We start from the raw sequence: 15,126 nt of genomic DNA, 5'->3' as shown, positions 1-15,126 counted from the left end.
TTGATTGTACAGTATAGTATCGTAATATTTTATGTAGCCTGTAAATAAATCATACACAAAAACATACTCGAAATGTATTTATTGACTTTAATTAGAGAGTTTCGCGAGCATGGTTCCCGTGTTTGAGCTGTTTTCAGGCTATTCATTTGGAAATAAGAATAGAGAGCAAACTGTAGTTTTAAAAAATCAAAATCACAAGTATCAATACTAAAAACACTCACATAAATATGACAACATTTCCTTATTAGTTTTAGAATGGCTTAGAAATATATATATAAGAATGAGACCACATTCTAATATTAAAATAAGTTTATCCGTCTAGTGTATTGTGTTTTTGCCCTGGTATCAAATTATTGGCCTATTGGCAAGAAGTCATTACAATTTTGGAAAATGTATTTGAAAAGAAATTGGAATTAAAACATAAAAAAATCAGGGAAATTGCCAGTAAATATAACATCTAATGAAAATTATCTATTTTGAATTTTGAGAATCACAGCTTTAAAAATTCTAACTAAAGAGTGAAAAAAAGTAACTCACCCAATGTTAAGAAGTGGATCAATGCAACAAAAATGAACAGAAAAAGTCCTCGGTGGTTAGAGCTCATGGTCATCACATGATCTCTGTGGGTGGAGTCTGCATGTTCTCCCCTTGTCACCGTGGGTTCTCTCTGGGTTCTCCCACTTCCTCCAAGCGTCCAAAGACGTGTGAGTGAGTGAATGTGAGGGTGAATAGTCTCTGTGTTGACCCTGTGATGAGCCGGCCCCTACGATGAGCCGGCCCCTGTCCAGGGTGGCCCCAAAGTCACTGGAATATTTTCCAGTCACACGCGACCTCTAACTGTTTTAGAAATGATTTCATGTTAATCCTCCTTCACTAGTATATTGGAAATATCTTCTGTCATCGCATATTACTAGTGATGAAGGTGACAATGATGATGACAGTTGTATAGTAATGTTGCTTTTTTTAGATTTTATTTGTGTATTTTTATTATTTTGTATTGTAATAATTATTATTTTTATTTTTATTCTTATATTTTCTCTCCTTCTTGTTTTCACTTTATAGCTGTGGTTTTGATCTATGTTTAGTACTGTTTTGATGTATCCTCTTAAAACTTAAGAATAAAGTATATTAAAAACAAATTACATTTTAAACTTTAAATTCACAACAGAACACCCTACAGTAGAGGGCAATATTGACTAAAAAGAATATCTCAATCTTTTTTTGGAGTAATAACAGACTTGACTTCAAACATATTGGTTTGAGGTTTAATTTTCAAGCAAAATGAATATCTGTAAAATGAATCCCATCAGCTTTTTGTACATTTTTTTCTATAATCAATATGCTCGATGTTCAAATGTTGCATATCCTCATCACAATATTATCTAAAAGTCTGAATGCAATGCTCAGTACATATTGTGATGCCAGACTATTCACACAGACAGTTAAAATGCATTTCCTTCCTGATTAAGAAGCCACACCGATGTGATCTGGACTTCCTCAGATTGCTGAGAGTTTTACCCACAGCCCTCGCTCGCTCTTCCTTTGCCTCTGCTCCATCTCACTGTCATGTAACTCTCCTGCTGCCACTGTTCCCTGTGTGCTTAAGGTGAGGTTACTATATTTTGAAACGCATTAATACATTCCTTATACTTTTTAGGGCCTGTTTTGTCAGCCGAGAGACTGATGGGCGCTCACGAGGTGACATTGCGACACACTGTGGTATTTGCAGGCACAAGAGAAAGACAAGGTCGCGTCTGAGTGGATCTAAATCCCTGTCAGTAGTTTGTCTTCTTTGGGCTGTGACCTAATTGTACTTTTTCTCATTCCCTTTTAAATAACGGAGAATACATTAACATAGATTATTCACTTGACTTGAGGTGTTCCCCGGCGTCACTGTAAAGTGCTGGCAAAGCAGAAATCAGAACTACAAAAAGGATGAAAACATAGTTGAACTGTTTAGACTATTTTATTTTAGAAGTCACCCAGAGATTTAAGCAATAATCACAGTTATGAGTTGTCAGCAGAATTCCGCTTGGGTTAGGGTTCAGAAGGTCAGACTTGGTTCCTGTAATTTGAAAAATGACAAAACTATGTGTGGTGAAAGGGCTCTGTTTATTTGAATGCACTGAGCGTGGAAGAATGCAGGTGTGGCTCTGAGAGTGGGCCGGACGGTTAGTAAAAGTATGATTTATGTCTGTTTCACAAAGCCTCAAACATCAATAACGTTATTAAAGTCTTAACATAATGACTCTGCATTAACGGCTGTCGTTTGGCCCTTTTCTGTCAGAACGTTTTCAGTAATTTGAGCCAAAACATCAGTAGCGTGCTGTGACTTTTATGGATGGGCAAGCAGACTTGGGGTGTTCAATATTGAGTGGATAACACAAAAAACAACAACAATCTAATATGCTAGGTGGGGCTTTGAACCCAGGACTCCCACGTGAAGGGTAAAGGCCTTTCCTACTAAACGTCAATACCCGAGATACCTGCTGATTGGATTAAATAAGATGACTTCATCGACAAATGTATTACACTAAAACTTAGCGCTCGATGTTGTTAAATGATTGTATGTATATCTGTATTTCTTACTAACGTCTAATCATTAGACATGAGAACATGGCCTTAGCTACAAACAAAGACTCTAAAAGATTTTAAGTCTGTTTGTTTAAACTTGGCGCTGCTGTTGCTTCGCTTCTCCTCTGCACGTGCTCAGTTCGGACAAAACCTACAAACATTCCCACAGGTTTATTCAGCGTGGTTTGAGCTCAGATCCATGGGCGCATGCACAAAGCTCTAAAAGAAGCTGTTTTCTGCTCTGGTTCTAAAAGTTCATGTTAGAGAGCGGAGCATGATTGAGACACAAGAAGAACCAAGCTTCCCGCGCAGTACTGCCCAGCGACCTGTAGAGGCCACTAAAAGACACCCTGAGTTCAGCCAAGCTTCAGCAGCAGAAGTGAGAGGAAAACAGGCTTATTCGAATATGTTTTAGAACAATTCATATATAATTGTGACACATAGTAATTTCGGATTTTATTTTTCAATCACTGATTGCCTTGATTGCCCTGATCAATATCCACAACTGCAAACTACTTTTCAAACTCATAGAAAACTGGTCTCGTGTTTTGATTCAGAACTGCATCACCTAGTTGTGATGAACATTAACATCCTGGTAGAGCGGCCAGATCCTCTGACCTACAGGTTGGCGGTACGCAGCTGTCTCAGGTGAATACTGCTGTTGTGTCCTTGGGCAAGACACTTGCCCCAAGTGCCTGTTACACTGGTGAAAGTGTGTGTGAAAGCGTGAGTGAAGTGGTGACTGGTTCCGTGATATAAAGCACTTTGAGTGCCTTGAAGGTAGAAAAGCGCTATATTTTATTTTATTGTGCCTCTCTCTGGTTTGCCACTGTTTATTTTCTTTTACTACTTTTGATAAATTTTCTGCAGACTAGGAACACCTCACAAAAGCTGCAATTTTGGAAGTGTTGCCTGACCATCAAAATCTGGCCCTTGTCGAACTCACTCCAATCCTTATTCCGTCCCATTATTCCTCCTTCACCTGAGTTCTTTCCTGCTTTTTTATGTATTTAATTAAAACTTTGATACATTTACAATTCTCTTGATGTATTTGTTATTTGCAGGTAACAACAAAATGTTTGCAATATAGCCTGCCAATTATATCACTATTCAATAATTATTCAAACGTACTCGCATCTGTGAAATTCCACATACATTCTCATCCTCACAATGCAAAGAAAAGGTGGATAAAAATGATACAGTAATGAGGGATTATTCAGTTAATCAATAATCATAATGTAATTGTACAAACTCAAAAATAATAATTGTCCTCTTTTACAAAATGTGCCAGTCACCTGTCATAATCACTTGTGTCTGAATGGTGTCTGCTGTTTGATCATGTTTGTGCAGGTTCAGTGCCCATGGTCTCCAAAGGCACCCATGTGATCATCCCCCTGGTGGAGGAGCTGCAGGACGATCGCTGGGAGGCTGCTGTGGTTGCACAGGAAGACAAAAAGCTGTTATTCTCGGTTAATTCTCTACCAACGACAAACGTGGGCCGATACCAGCTCACGGTGCACACAGTGTGTCCGAACGGTCAGGCCCAGTCCAAGCATGACCCGGCCAACGACGTCTACATACTCTTTAATCCCTGGTGTGAAGGTGAATAAATGACAGCAGTGGTCGGGTTTATCGCTAATTCAAAACAAACATTTCTACCCCAGTGATAATGATAGTGATTTTTAATAAAGTAATTATTTGATATGCATTAATACTATGTTGTGGGTCAACGCCGCAAATTAGCAATTTAATTTGATTAAGTACACTATGGCAATGTAAATTGTGAAGCACAGAAGCACAGTGGCGAAAAACCTGCAGGATTCTATGGAAACAGAAAGTTCTTTATTTAAGTTACTTATGAACAGTTTTTATACCATACTGTGGGAAATGATAGCCATAGGAACAGCATTTCCATGGGAACAAGCAGGACGCTCCTCTTGGCTAAGTACGAGTCAGGTTTGTGGAGATGCAAGCCTGCTCACAGTAAGATTTTCTACAATTTTCAGTCCTATAAAAAGTTGCATTAAATGTTGGCTAAAAAGTGACATACTGGGGCTGTAAGAATGATATGTTTTATTGGGAAATGTCCCTCCAACTACATTCATCTGTCACTGTGGAAACCTGACAGGAGATGATGACGAGCACCCGGCAGACTCCACACAGACGCCAAAATGAGACACAATGTGCAATGCATTATTGCACACATGAGAAATAGAAGCTCATTTTACGGCCGGCTCTTAATTTCTTCCGCGCAGTATGTTGATGAGGTCTCTTGAATCTTGTAAACATGACAAAAACACAATAATAGCTCCTCTCTACGTGCAAAAGGTCACTTTTTAAATGCTCTCCGCAGAATGTCAATGGGCCTGGTTTGAATGCAGCATGCTTTGCCACAGTTCATGTTATTGGCAGTTTTAATGATGTTCTACGCGTCTTTCTTTTCAGAGGACACGGTTTTTATGGACTCGGAAGATGAGAGGAAGGAGTATGTGCTGAACGATGTTGGGCTCATTTACTACGGCACTGAGCTGCAGATCGGATACAGGACCTGGGACTATGGACAGGCGAGTGCTGCTACACAATGTTTGAGAAACAGAGACAGGGTTTTACTACTTATAACAACTTACCAAATGCACAGAAGCCTCTTAGTTCCACAATCAAACACTGGTTCAGTCCGTGTTAAATTAAAGTAATTAGCAAGCTTTATTTATGTGTTTTTATATAAATAACAGTCAACTACAACATCTAAATATCTCCTATTTATTGCAAATCAACATTTCATTCATAGAGAGACTAGATACACTAGATGGGTATATCACAAAGGAAAATTCAATACTGCCAGCATTTCCGAATTAGAATCACAATCAGAAAGGTTTATCGCCTGTCAGTGGACAAAATTCTCAAACTAGGAACTTGCTTGGCAATAAGGTGCAATTAAGGTGCAATTAAGGTGCATTTATGCACATTTATACACATTTAATTTAGAAATCATTCAAATGTTTAAAAAACATTAATTTTTTTCTATGACTATAACAATTTACATTGTGGGTCCAAAAGTTCTCCAGAGCATATTAGTTTAACTGAAACAATAATCCTAAATTGAATGTGTCTTTTTAGTTTGCAAATAGGATTTTGGCTGCGTGTCTCTACATCTTGGAGAAGAGTGGGACTCCTGCGTCGGGATGGGGAGACCCCGTTAATGTGGTCAGGATTGTTTCAGCTATGGTAAGATTATACACATGCACATACAATATATGAATATACATTTCTTGTTAAATCTATGTTTTGAGGTGTAAACGGTTATTTGTGTCCAGGTGAACTCAGTGGATGATTTTGGGGTAATCAAAGGAAATTGGTCTGGGGACTATACAGGCGGGTCTGCTCCAACCGTGTGGACTGGGAGTATGGAAATCCTCCAGCAGTATCACCGTAACAACGGCACCCCTGTGGCCTACGGACAGTGCTGGGTCTTTGCTGGAGTGGCCACGACAGGTAAATCATTCATGTCAAGTCAAACAAAAGCATAAAACTACTAATTACAATAATCAAATGACTCCCTGACACTATTCTTTTATCAGTCTTGAGATGTTTGGGCATTCCTTGTCGGACCGTGACCAACTATAACTCCGCCCATGACACGGATGTCTCCCTGACAACAGACGTGTATTTTGACGAGAACCTGGACCCTCTGGAATCCATCAACACAGACTCAGTTTGGTGAGTTTTTGCCATTCACTGCTCATACTTTGTTCACTCCTCACTGCCAACTGTGTCCCTGCAGGAACTTCCATGTGTGGAACGACTGCTGGATGGCACGGCCCGACCTGCCTGCGGGCATGGGGGGCTGGCAGGCTGTGGACGCCACACCCCAGGAGACAAGCCAGGGCACTTTCCGCTGCGGCCCAGCCTCTCTGACTGCTGTTCGTAACGGCCAAGTCTACCTCAAGCACGACGCCGCATTTGTGTTTGCCGAGGTCTGTCCAGTAACACTCACAATAACACGATTTCGCAAATGTATGGTTTAACAAGGTGTTCACTGCGGTGCACAGGGGTAAAGTAGTTAGCACTACTGCATCTCAACAGGAGTGTGCATGACAACCCTTTGTTATGATGAGTTTTCTGCAGCTTCCAGCATGTGGTGGAGGATGTGGTCCTAATTGCTCCTATAGTACAGAAAAGACAGAGTTATATTCTTTGGGCCAATAGCTGCAGGGTTTATATTATAGTGTATACACAGCAAATGAGTCAATTATACCAAACGGACAAATTCCTCTGACGACCAATCAAATGAGTCGATCTCTGCTACTCCAGAATTCAATAAAGTCTAATGTATATACACAGCACAATTAAAACACAGTTAAAGTCCAATCGCTCAATGTAAATAATCAATAAACAATGTCTTTGTACAATGTATAAATCATTTTGCCTGTAAATCGGTTCTTGATAAATACGGTGTTGAATGGAGGAGAACAGACAGTGCAACTAAACCTTTAACAACCGTGCAAGAAATGTGTTTTATGCATCAGAGACAACTACATCCCTCTGTTTATGTGTATGATACAATCAACAACATGATATGGCCTCTATAGACATGAAACATACAGATCCTCCTCATAATCTTGACCCACAGTGTGGCCAACTGATCTCGCTGCTGTTTGTTGTTTGCAGATCGTGCGCGCCTTGCATATGAATACTTATTGCCATATGGTTCATTTCATAATTATGCATGAAGTCATCGCTGTTTGGGAGGTATTTTGTGCTGTAAATGTCTGTCCTTTGCTACTTCAGGTTAATAGTGACAAGATCTACTGGCAGAGGAACGTAGACGGGACGTTTTCTCAAATTTACAGTGAGAAGAAGACTGTGGGACATTCTATCAGCACCAAAGCAGTTGGATCGGATCAACGCAATGATATCACCCTCCTGTACAAACATCCGGAAGGTATCTCAAATATGACTCCAGCGAGATCGGTCTTGTTGGAGAATGTTCCGCCAACAGCTCTTTATTTAAATAGCTTCATTCAAAAAGTAAAACACAAAAGACTACCTAGATTTATTACGGATACAAACATTTATATTCCAGTCAGAGCGGTGTAACATTGCGCTGGTTTAGTGTGAATCATATTTGGCATAATCTATGGTCAAAACAATACTTCCTGGTAGCTGACTTTTCTCTAAGCAGGTTGTGATTTACTGTGATTGTGTTTTAAAAGGATTTACTGACATGTTACCGTTGTTAATTTGGGTTTCGCTCAACATTCAAAGACATTTAAAGAGCTTTAAAGGGAGGGTATGTAGGATTTTCATGTCAAATTGTATCTGTGTTCCTGATTACGAGGTAAATATCTTCAAATTACTGTATTGCTTCTTTCTGCTTCTATTTTATGATTATAGTTCAGCTATTTTTTGTACTTATGTTAACTTATTATTTGCAATTACCGTACGTCTCTTATGTTACTGTGCTGTGTTTTTGCCAGACGTCAGCTTGTTTTTAATGCTGCAAAACAAATCCACCGATGGGAAATAAAGTTACTTCAACCTGAACTTGCAAGTGCAGGAAACATGCCCTGAACTCCAGAAGTTCTTAAACTTGATGAGAATTGGTCAAAATTAAAAAATAATGGTTGCTCTGGGTGAATGGACATCGTGTACTGTTGGTTTAATTGTTTAAGACCTGATAGTTACTGAAATAAAGGCCCTTTATACCTCTGAAGGGAATAGGGAATATATTATGGCCGCGCAATAATGATTAAGCCTACTCTCAGTAAAGTCAATAAATTGTTAAAATCAATTTAATTTTTTTAAATGAACTAGTGAAACAATTCCACAGAGCAGTTTTAATAGATTGAGTTGCATATTGTTCTTGGCAGGCACACAGGAGGAGCGTATCGCTGTGGAAACGGCATGTAAATATGGGACCAAAGCTGAAACCTACACCGCTGCCACAGCAGAGGACGTGTCTCTGGAGGTGTCCATGGACGGGACGGGGCCACAAATGGGGAAGGACGCAGATTTGACCATTAGTCTGAAAAACAGCAGCTCTGAAAACAGGACAGTATCGCTGCACGGTCAGGCTGCTGTCATGTACTACACTGGAGTGCACAAAGCCACTGTCCGGAGGGACACCACCGACCTGAGCCTGCCGCCCAATGAAGGTGAGGAGAAACGTATCACATTTTCATAGACTGCTTTTAAAAAATGTTTTGCTTTCGATCAACATAACGTAAAAGATAATAATTACATTGAAAACATGACATTATACATTTATAAATGACAACAGATTACAGAAGTACAAATACAAATCTTTATTATATTCAAAGGAAGACACTTGATTAGTAGTAGTTAGTGAACTTTGAACAGAATCCTATTTTGAAAACATACATCGCAAACTTTGATATTTTTTCCAGAATCCTGCAGTCTTACTTCAGTTGCTCAGCCATCTAACGTATGATCCTTGGGCTGGCATTTACTCTCTAATCTCTCTGTGGCTTGATATTTTTGCCCTTTTACGGCTCATTTTTATTTATTTTTGTAGACTTGTACCATATGTCTTTTTGGGTCAGTGTAAACCCTTTTGGCAAAGGAAATGATCAGCACTGACCCGCCCAGTAACGCTCCAGTTGAAACAGGGTTATTTTCTGCGGGCATTGGCAGTAGAATAAATAAATTAGACACACTGCTTTTGGAGGAGTAATTTCACACATTTCCAAAGTGATCTAGTTAATTCAGTATTTTTGTGTGCAGTTGGCATGGATTGTATCCCAGCAATTATAGGGCGTTCACCTTGACCCAGACTCTCCTTATTTGCTAATAGACACAAACAGGAAACATCACACGTTACACTCTTTGCAATTTAGATTCACCAGTTCATATTCTATTGATTATATATTGTTCTATATTATTAAGACAAAGGCAAGACTCTCTGCACTGCAAAAAAAAAAAGAGATCATTTCTACAGCATAATTTATCCAGAATCCAGAATATTTCTCTTGATCAATCATTTGACATGTTGATGATAATTCTGAATGCTACTGTTATGTCTTGGCCACAGTGACAGTGTTGGAGTGGAGTCTGGAGTACAAGGACTACAAGGAGGAGCTGGTGGACCAAGCTGCCCTCATGCTCACTCTGTCAGGCAGGGTTAAAGAAACACAACAAGTCTTGGCTACACAGTACAGCTTCCGCCTCCGCAGTCCAGACCTCACTCTAAAGGTAAAGACAACAGACTCACAATACTAATGCTGTGATTAAATATGACTGCTCTGTGTAGTAGTTTATTATCTCCCTCTCTCTTTCTCGCACACATAGCCAATCGGTAAAGCAGTGGTTGGAGAGAAAATGTCCGTGGAGATTTCGCTCACAAACCCACTGCCGCAGACGCTGAAGGGGGTCCTGTTTCACGTGGAAGGCCTGGGACTTACGGTGGCCCAAACTATACGCTACGGGTAAGTGAAGTTTATTAAAAAAGGATTATTAAACTATAGCATCATGGATCTTCAAGCAGAGTATTCAGTTCATCATTAAATAATATAGGCATTAAATACTATGGATACTATGATCCAGGACCAGAACTAAACATGGATTTGGTCCAGGTTTACAACAGAACCAGAACCAGAACTAAACCAAGATTAAAGGTGCACTTTCTGGAGGGGGGCTTGTCACCATAGAGATGTTATTGCAGACAGAGTATGACATTAAACTTATCATCTTGCATTTATTCAATTACAGATGTTTTTACTACTCAAAAATACCTTGACAAACATGCATTCTTACAGTGAGTAGAGTCGCCTCTCCACAGTTCTGATATGTAACTCAACCGCCCTTTGTCTGTGGAAATAGATACGTTTGATGCCATAACGTGGAACATTCCAGGCGTAAGAAATGTAGCCTGTGTCGGGACAAAGCAAGAACAAAACTTTTGTTATTTTTGGATTAAATATTAAACCAGAATTGCAATATGTTTTTACCGCGTCAGGTCAGATTGGGCTGCATGGTGGTGGCCTAAGGGTTTGGTCAGAGGACACATGCCAGAGCCAGCATGTCTCTGAATGTCTCTCTCTGATTTCTACATGTACGCATGCAGGCGTAAAATAAATGGCCACTCTAAATATTAGGGCATGTACTTCTTTCTGTGATCTCTTCACTCATTTCATGCTGGGGTTTTGCAGTGATATTGGCAGCTGCGCGTCTGTGTCTGTGACTACAAACTTCGTACCCACTGTGTCTGGACTGAGGAAATTACTGGCTTCACTGGACTGCAGGCAGCTCACACAGGTCCATGGAGTGGTCAGCATCAACGTGCAGGAAAAGAACACTGACATCCTATCGTGATTTCAGGGGAGGAATGGAAAGCATGTTATTACCATTGACATAACTGTGTTGTTTTCCTGCATTTATTAATGCTTCATTTTGAGTGGGTGAATAAGAACGTTGCGCAAAGATCAAAAGAATGAAAGTAATTACATGGGCAAAGTATGATTTCAACTCTGAAGTATTAGCTTGCATCATGTTTTAAAAGGTGTCTCTCTAATAAGCACATTTCTATGGTGCACTAAACACAGACAGATCAGGTCAGATTATGACCACCTTCCAAATGCAACAAGGAGAAACACACTGTGTAGCTGCATATCTATCACAACCTAAATTAACTTTTTAATTGATTATAAAATGGTACTTTTTTGTCAACAAATCAGCTTCTGCTGAACGTCTCCAGATGCAGACACTGGTGATTCTCTGTGGCTGGTCCCAGACTCTGGAACACACCACATGCGTCACAGACTTTAGCCTATTTAAATCTGGCTTAAAACTTATTTATTCAGACTGGCTTTTAACACTCTGTAACATAATGACACTTTATTTTGTACAGTTTGTTTTTACTTATTTTTATGTTTTGTATTGCCTTGATTTTTTATTATGAAGCACTTTGGTCACTTTAAGTGTTGTGAAGGGCTCTATAAATAAAGTTTGATTGCTTGATTGCTTGCTTGATTGCTTGCTTGATTGATTGATTGATTGATTGATTCAATGGGGAGCAACAATGACTGCAGTCGAGATGAACCAAGCTGTCAGTCCAGACTCTGGTGCAGTTCTACACAGCCATCATTGAGTCCCTCCTCACCTCCTCCATCACCCTGTGGTACAGGAGTCACTGCTGAGAAGGGGATCGGCTACAGCCTCCCATCTTTCCAGGATCTGTACGTCTCTGTGCGTCTCCATGACTCAGGGTCGAGCAGGTCGACACACAACTGACCCTTCTCACCTTGTACATGGACTATTTGAGTCACTCCTTGGACAAGAGGCTTCGGACCATTTTAGACCAAACCTTTTCACTAGAAAAGTGTCTCCGTTGGACTCATGTACTTTAAACAACTCACGTCTGCAGAACTTATGTTGTGCACTGCTAGTTTTGTACCGTCTATACTGTGTTTTTTATGTATTTTATTAGGATTTTGTGCCCTACAGGAAAGTAGTGTGAATTGGGGGATGAGAGAGAAGGGAGGACATGCAGCACAAATCAAACTTGCGACACTGCGGCCGGCTGCACCCAGAGGCTGGCATGCGTGTGCTGTGCTTTAACCACTCCACCACAGGGCAGCACCCATACTGTGTTTTTATATTAAGTCTTCTTTTATGTCTTTTATTCTTCTAGTTTTTATTTGACAGTTGTTTTCATTGTTTTGTGTTTCACATGTTGCTGATGCGCATTCCTAGTTTGTTAATTTTGTTCTCTGACACTGATAATAAAGCGTTTTCTGATGCTAATCGTGATAGATCAGACAAGAAGCCCCAGCAGGCTCTCCCCATGTGCACCACCTGTCACCAGTTCACCTCTGTTCCTGCTTTGATCCGTTTGCAAATACAGATATGGATATTCTCTGATCCAGTCGTCCTAGGAACACAATTTTGGCCTTCAAATCCTCACTAAAACGTCTAATTTGCCGATATTCCTTCTTCTAACACATACCAATATTCCCAGCCAGACCCAAGTTCCCTGTATATTCTCTATATGGGCTTCAAATTATGAAAGTGTTGGATTGCCATAGCGATCAGCTATTAACCACAGCATGTGCTATCTTCTGAATGCTCAGAATGTCTAGTACCATGATAAGTGTCATGTGACGGATACACGCTTCTTAGACCAAAAGGTTACTAGGAATCAAGTTATTTCCTTCAAAGTTAGTTCAGTTATATTATAACAGAGACCCCGGAATAATTATCCTCATAGTGTAATGTCAAATTGTTTTGTTTACCATTTTAGCGTCATATTTAAGAATGAAACTGTATATGTTAATGTCATATTTATACATGTTTTGTTTACTTCAGCACTGACAGAACTGGCTCTATTTTAGCATCTAAATAGAAAAGAAACTCCTGAACAAAAGCTTTGAAGTCAGGAACAATTGACAATGCGCCAAAACAAGCTTTTAATGTTTGGTTGCCATGGATCCAATCATTTTATAAGACATTGAAAATGCGAGTCGTCAGGGCAAAGACGGGCAAAGTGGAGCATGCGTGCTGCGCCGTTTCTTTAAGTACTGTCAGACACAAGCGTTAAGGGAATATTAATGACAGACAACCATCTTTCCACAACAGACACACACAAGCAGCAAAAGAACCAGCGCTGTCATAAAAAATGCATATTATGAGCTAGTTTTGCACACTTTCCACATATAGTTACTTTCCCATCCATGTTTGCTACAGTTTTCAATAGCATTTACCTGTAGTTGCCTTAATGACATTTAGTTGCCGTACATTACTAAAGAATGTGTTCATTTCAATGACATTTAGACATTTGGTTTAATTGTTCATTCATTCCAAAAGGGTTGTCAGAAGTATCAATGTCTAGTGACTAATTGATACTAAAGCTAGTGTCAAAATGAGATACTCATTAGAACACGTACTGATACTGACTTATATACTAAATAAGACCTTATAGTTTTAGAATGGTATTGCACTCTCTGCCTTCCTGTTTGAACCTTTCTCATATCCTCATGGTACATACCAGCTGTTTCTTCAGTTCCAATGAGTTAAAAACAAGACTGTGACAAGTTTATCCAATGTGAATATTTATATGGCATAAAAAGTCTGCATTCAACATTCCTTTGTGTTTCTAATGCAGCACCTGTGTGATTTCATCCTGTGCAATTAGATTGTATCAAATTAAAACATCATTATTCACTGCAGCTTCATAGTTCTTTATGATTTCTGACGCATTAGGTGTCTAGTTCACAGAGAGAAGGACCTTTACAGTGTAATTTCACCCTTTAATTTCAGCTTCTAAAGGGGGCAGAGGGCTGAGACAGTCGCGCTGCTTCAAATTGAGCCGTGGAGACAAGCAACTTTTTTCTTCAAGGTGTTGTTTGTTATTCTATAATATACTATATATACCAGTAGTTTCTTGTACTTTAAAGGAAGTGTGAGATCTTTAAATTATTTCAGTTATAATAATTACATATACATATCATAGTTTTCTTTCTCAAAGATGAAAGCTGAAGTTTTTGACTTACACGTTCTCTCTAACCCAGTTATGTGGAGACCAATGGCTCTTCTTGACTGAAGGTATCTGGATATGGGTCAAGATTATCCAAAGGCTGAATGTGTCACACATACGTTATGTCCATCAATATGTAAAAATAGGTGTGCCATGTTGAGATATGCCAAGGGTAGAAACATTCAAAAATATGCATTTGCAGACAGTTACAAGCAAATCAGTGCCTTTATTTATTACATACATCAAATAACCCAATACATGCATAGTTTCAGACAGATTTGAATATTATAGCAGGTGAAAGTGTGTCATGTCCTAAATCTCTCACAGAAATATGATTCTATTTTATTATTCACAATTTTACCTGTGCTTCTCCTGTAGCCTCCTGACAGGAGAAACATTACATTCTGTGAATCTGTAAAGCTCATAATAGTTCATTGTGTCTCTGCTAAAATGTACATGCAGAATTCAATCAGTTTATTTTTGGAAATGTTAAAAAACATCCCATTTTCAGAATCACATCAGTTTTTCATAGACTTTGTTTCTTGTACTGTAAAGCGTCTTTGAGTGTCCAAAAGTATAATATTAATTTGATGCATTATTATTATAGCCTTCATCTTCAGCTGTACCAGTGAGACCTTTGTGGGTGAAGAGCGTGCTGGCCTCTAATTAAATGTGTTCGAAGCTGTTATGTTGTCGGATTTCTAAACCTTTTGTAGCAAAAACAGTTAACTGCTTTTGAACACAAGATGTAATTGTAATTTCCCAAGGTTGAGCGGCAAAAAGATTACACGTAACCCCATCAAAGTTATTAAAACGTTAAATACTTGAATATGTATGGGTAAAAGCTTCGACATTGACCTCCCATCGCTCCCTCATGATCTAACCAATACCCTATTTCAAACAGAAACACAGTCATTTGTTTGTGAAGCCATAGTGTTCATTTATTCTCACATGTAGAGAGGCTTTTAAGTAAATGCAAGTATCTAATGCACTTACTTAATGCACTGAGAAGTACCAAAAACACCTACAAATCATCAGTTTGTGTTCTGTGCTCGTTGCAG

The 15,126-nt window shown here is 39.3% G+C and overlaps 1 protein-coding gene across 1 annotated transcript in view; it reads left to right on the top strand.

Moving 5' to 3' along the window:
* LOC140353569 (protein-glutamine gamma-glutamyltransferase K-like) overlaps positions 1-11,453 on the top strand; it is a 33,830-nt gene extending 22,377 nt beyond the window's left edge. Inside the window, exons 4-14 of the mRNA XM_072438171.1 lie at positions 3,925-4,176; positions 5,020-5,138; positions 5,692-5,799; positions 5,889-6,066; positions 6,153-6,291; positions 6,356-6,548; positions 7,363-7,516; positions 8,445-8,729; positions 9,626-9,786; positions 9,883-10,019; positions 10,743-11,453. Of these exons, the coding sequence (XP_072294272.1) occupies positions 3,925-4,176; positions 5,020-5,138; positions 5,692-5,799; positions 5,889-6,066; positions 6,153-6,291; positions 6,356-6,548; positions 7,363-7,516; positions 8,445-8,729; positions 9,626-9,786; positions 9,883-10,019; positions 10,743-10,905 (1,889 nt within the window). The 3' untranslated portion in view covers positions 10,906-11,453. The remainder of the gene's footprint in view (positions 1-3,924; positions 4,177-5,019; positions 5,139-5,691; positions 5,800-5,888; positions 6,067-6,152; positions 6,292-6,355; positions 6,549-7,362; positions 7,517-8,444; positions 8,730-9,625; positions 9,787-9,882; positions 10,020-10,742) is intronic.
* The last annotated feature ends 3,673 nt before the right edge of the window (positions 11,454-15,126 follow it).

This window comes from Eucyclogobius newberryi, unplaced genomic scaffold (genome assembly GCF_026437365.1).
Source record: "Eucyclogobius newberryi isolate DKJ021-1_F unplaced genomic scaffold, fEucNew1.0.hap1 SCAF_9, whole genome shotgun sequence".
Classification (NCBI taxonomy): Eukaryota; Metazoa; Chordata; class Actinopteri; order Gobiiformes; family Gobiidae; genus Eucyclogobius; species Eucyclogobius newberryi.
This window is presented reverse-complemented; position numbering and strand designations above follow the sequence as displayed.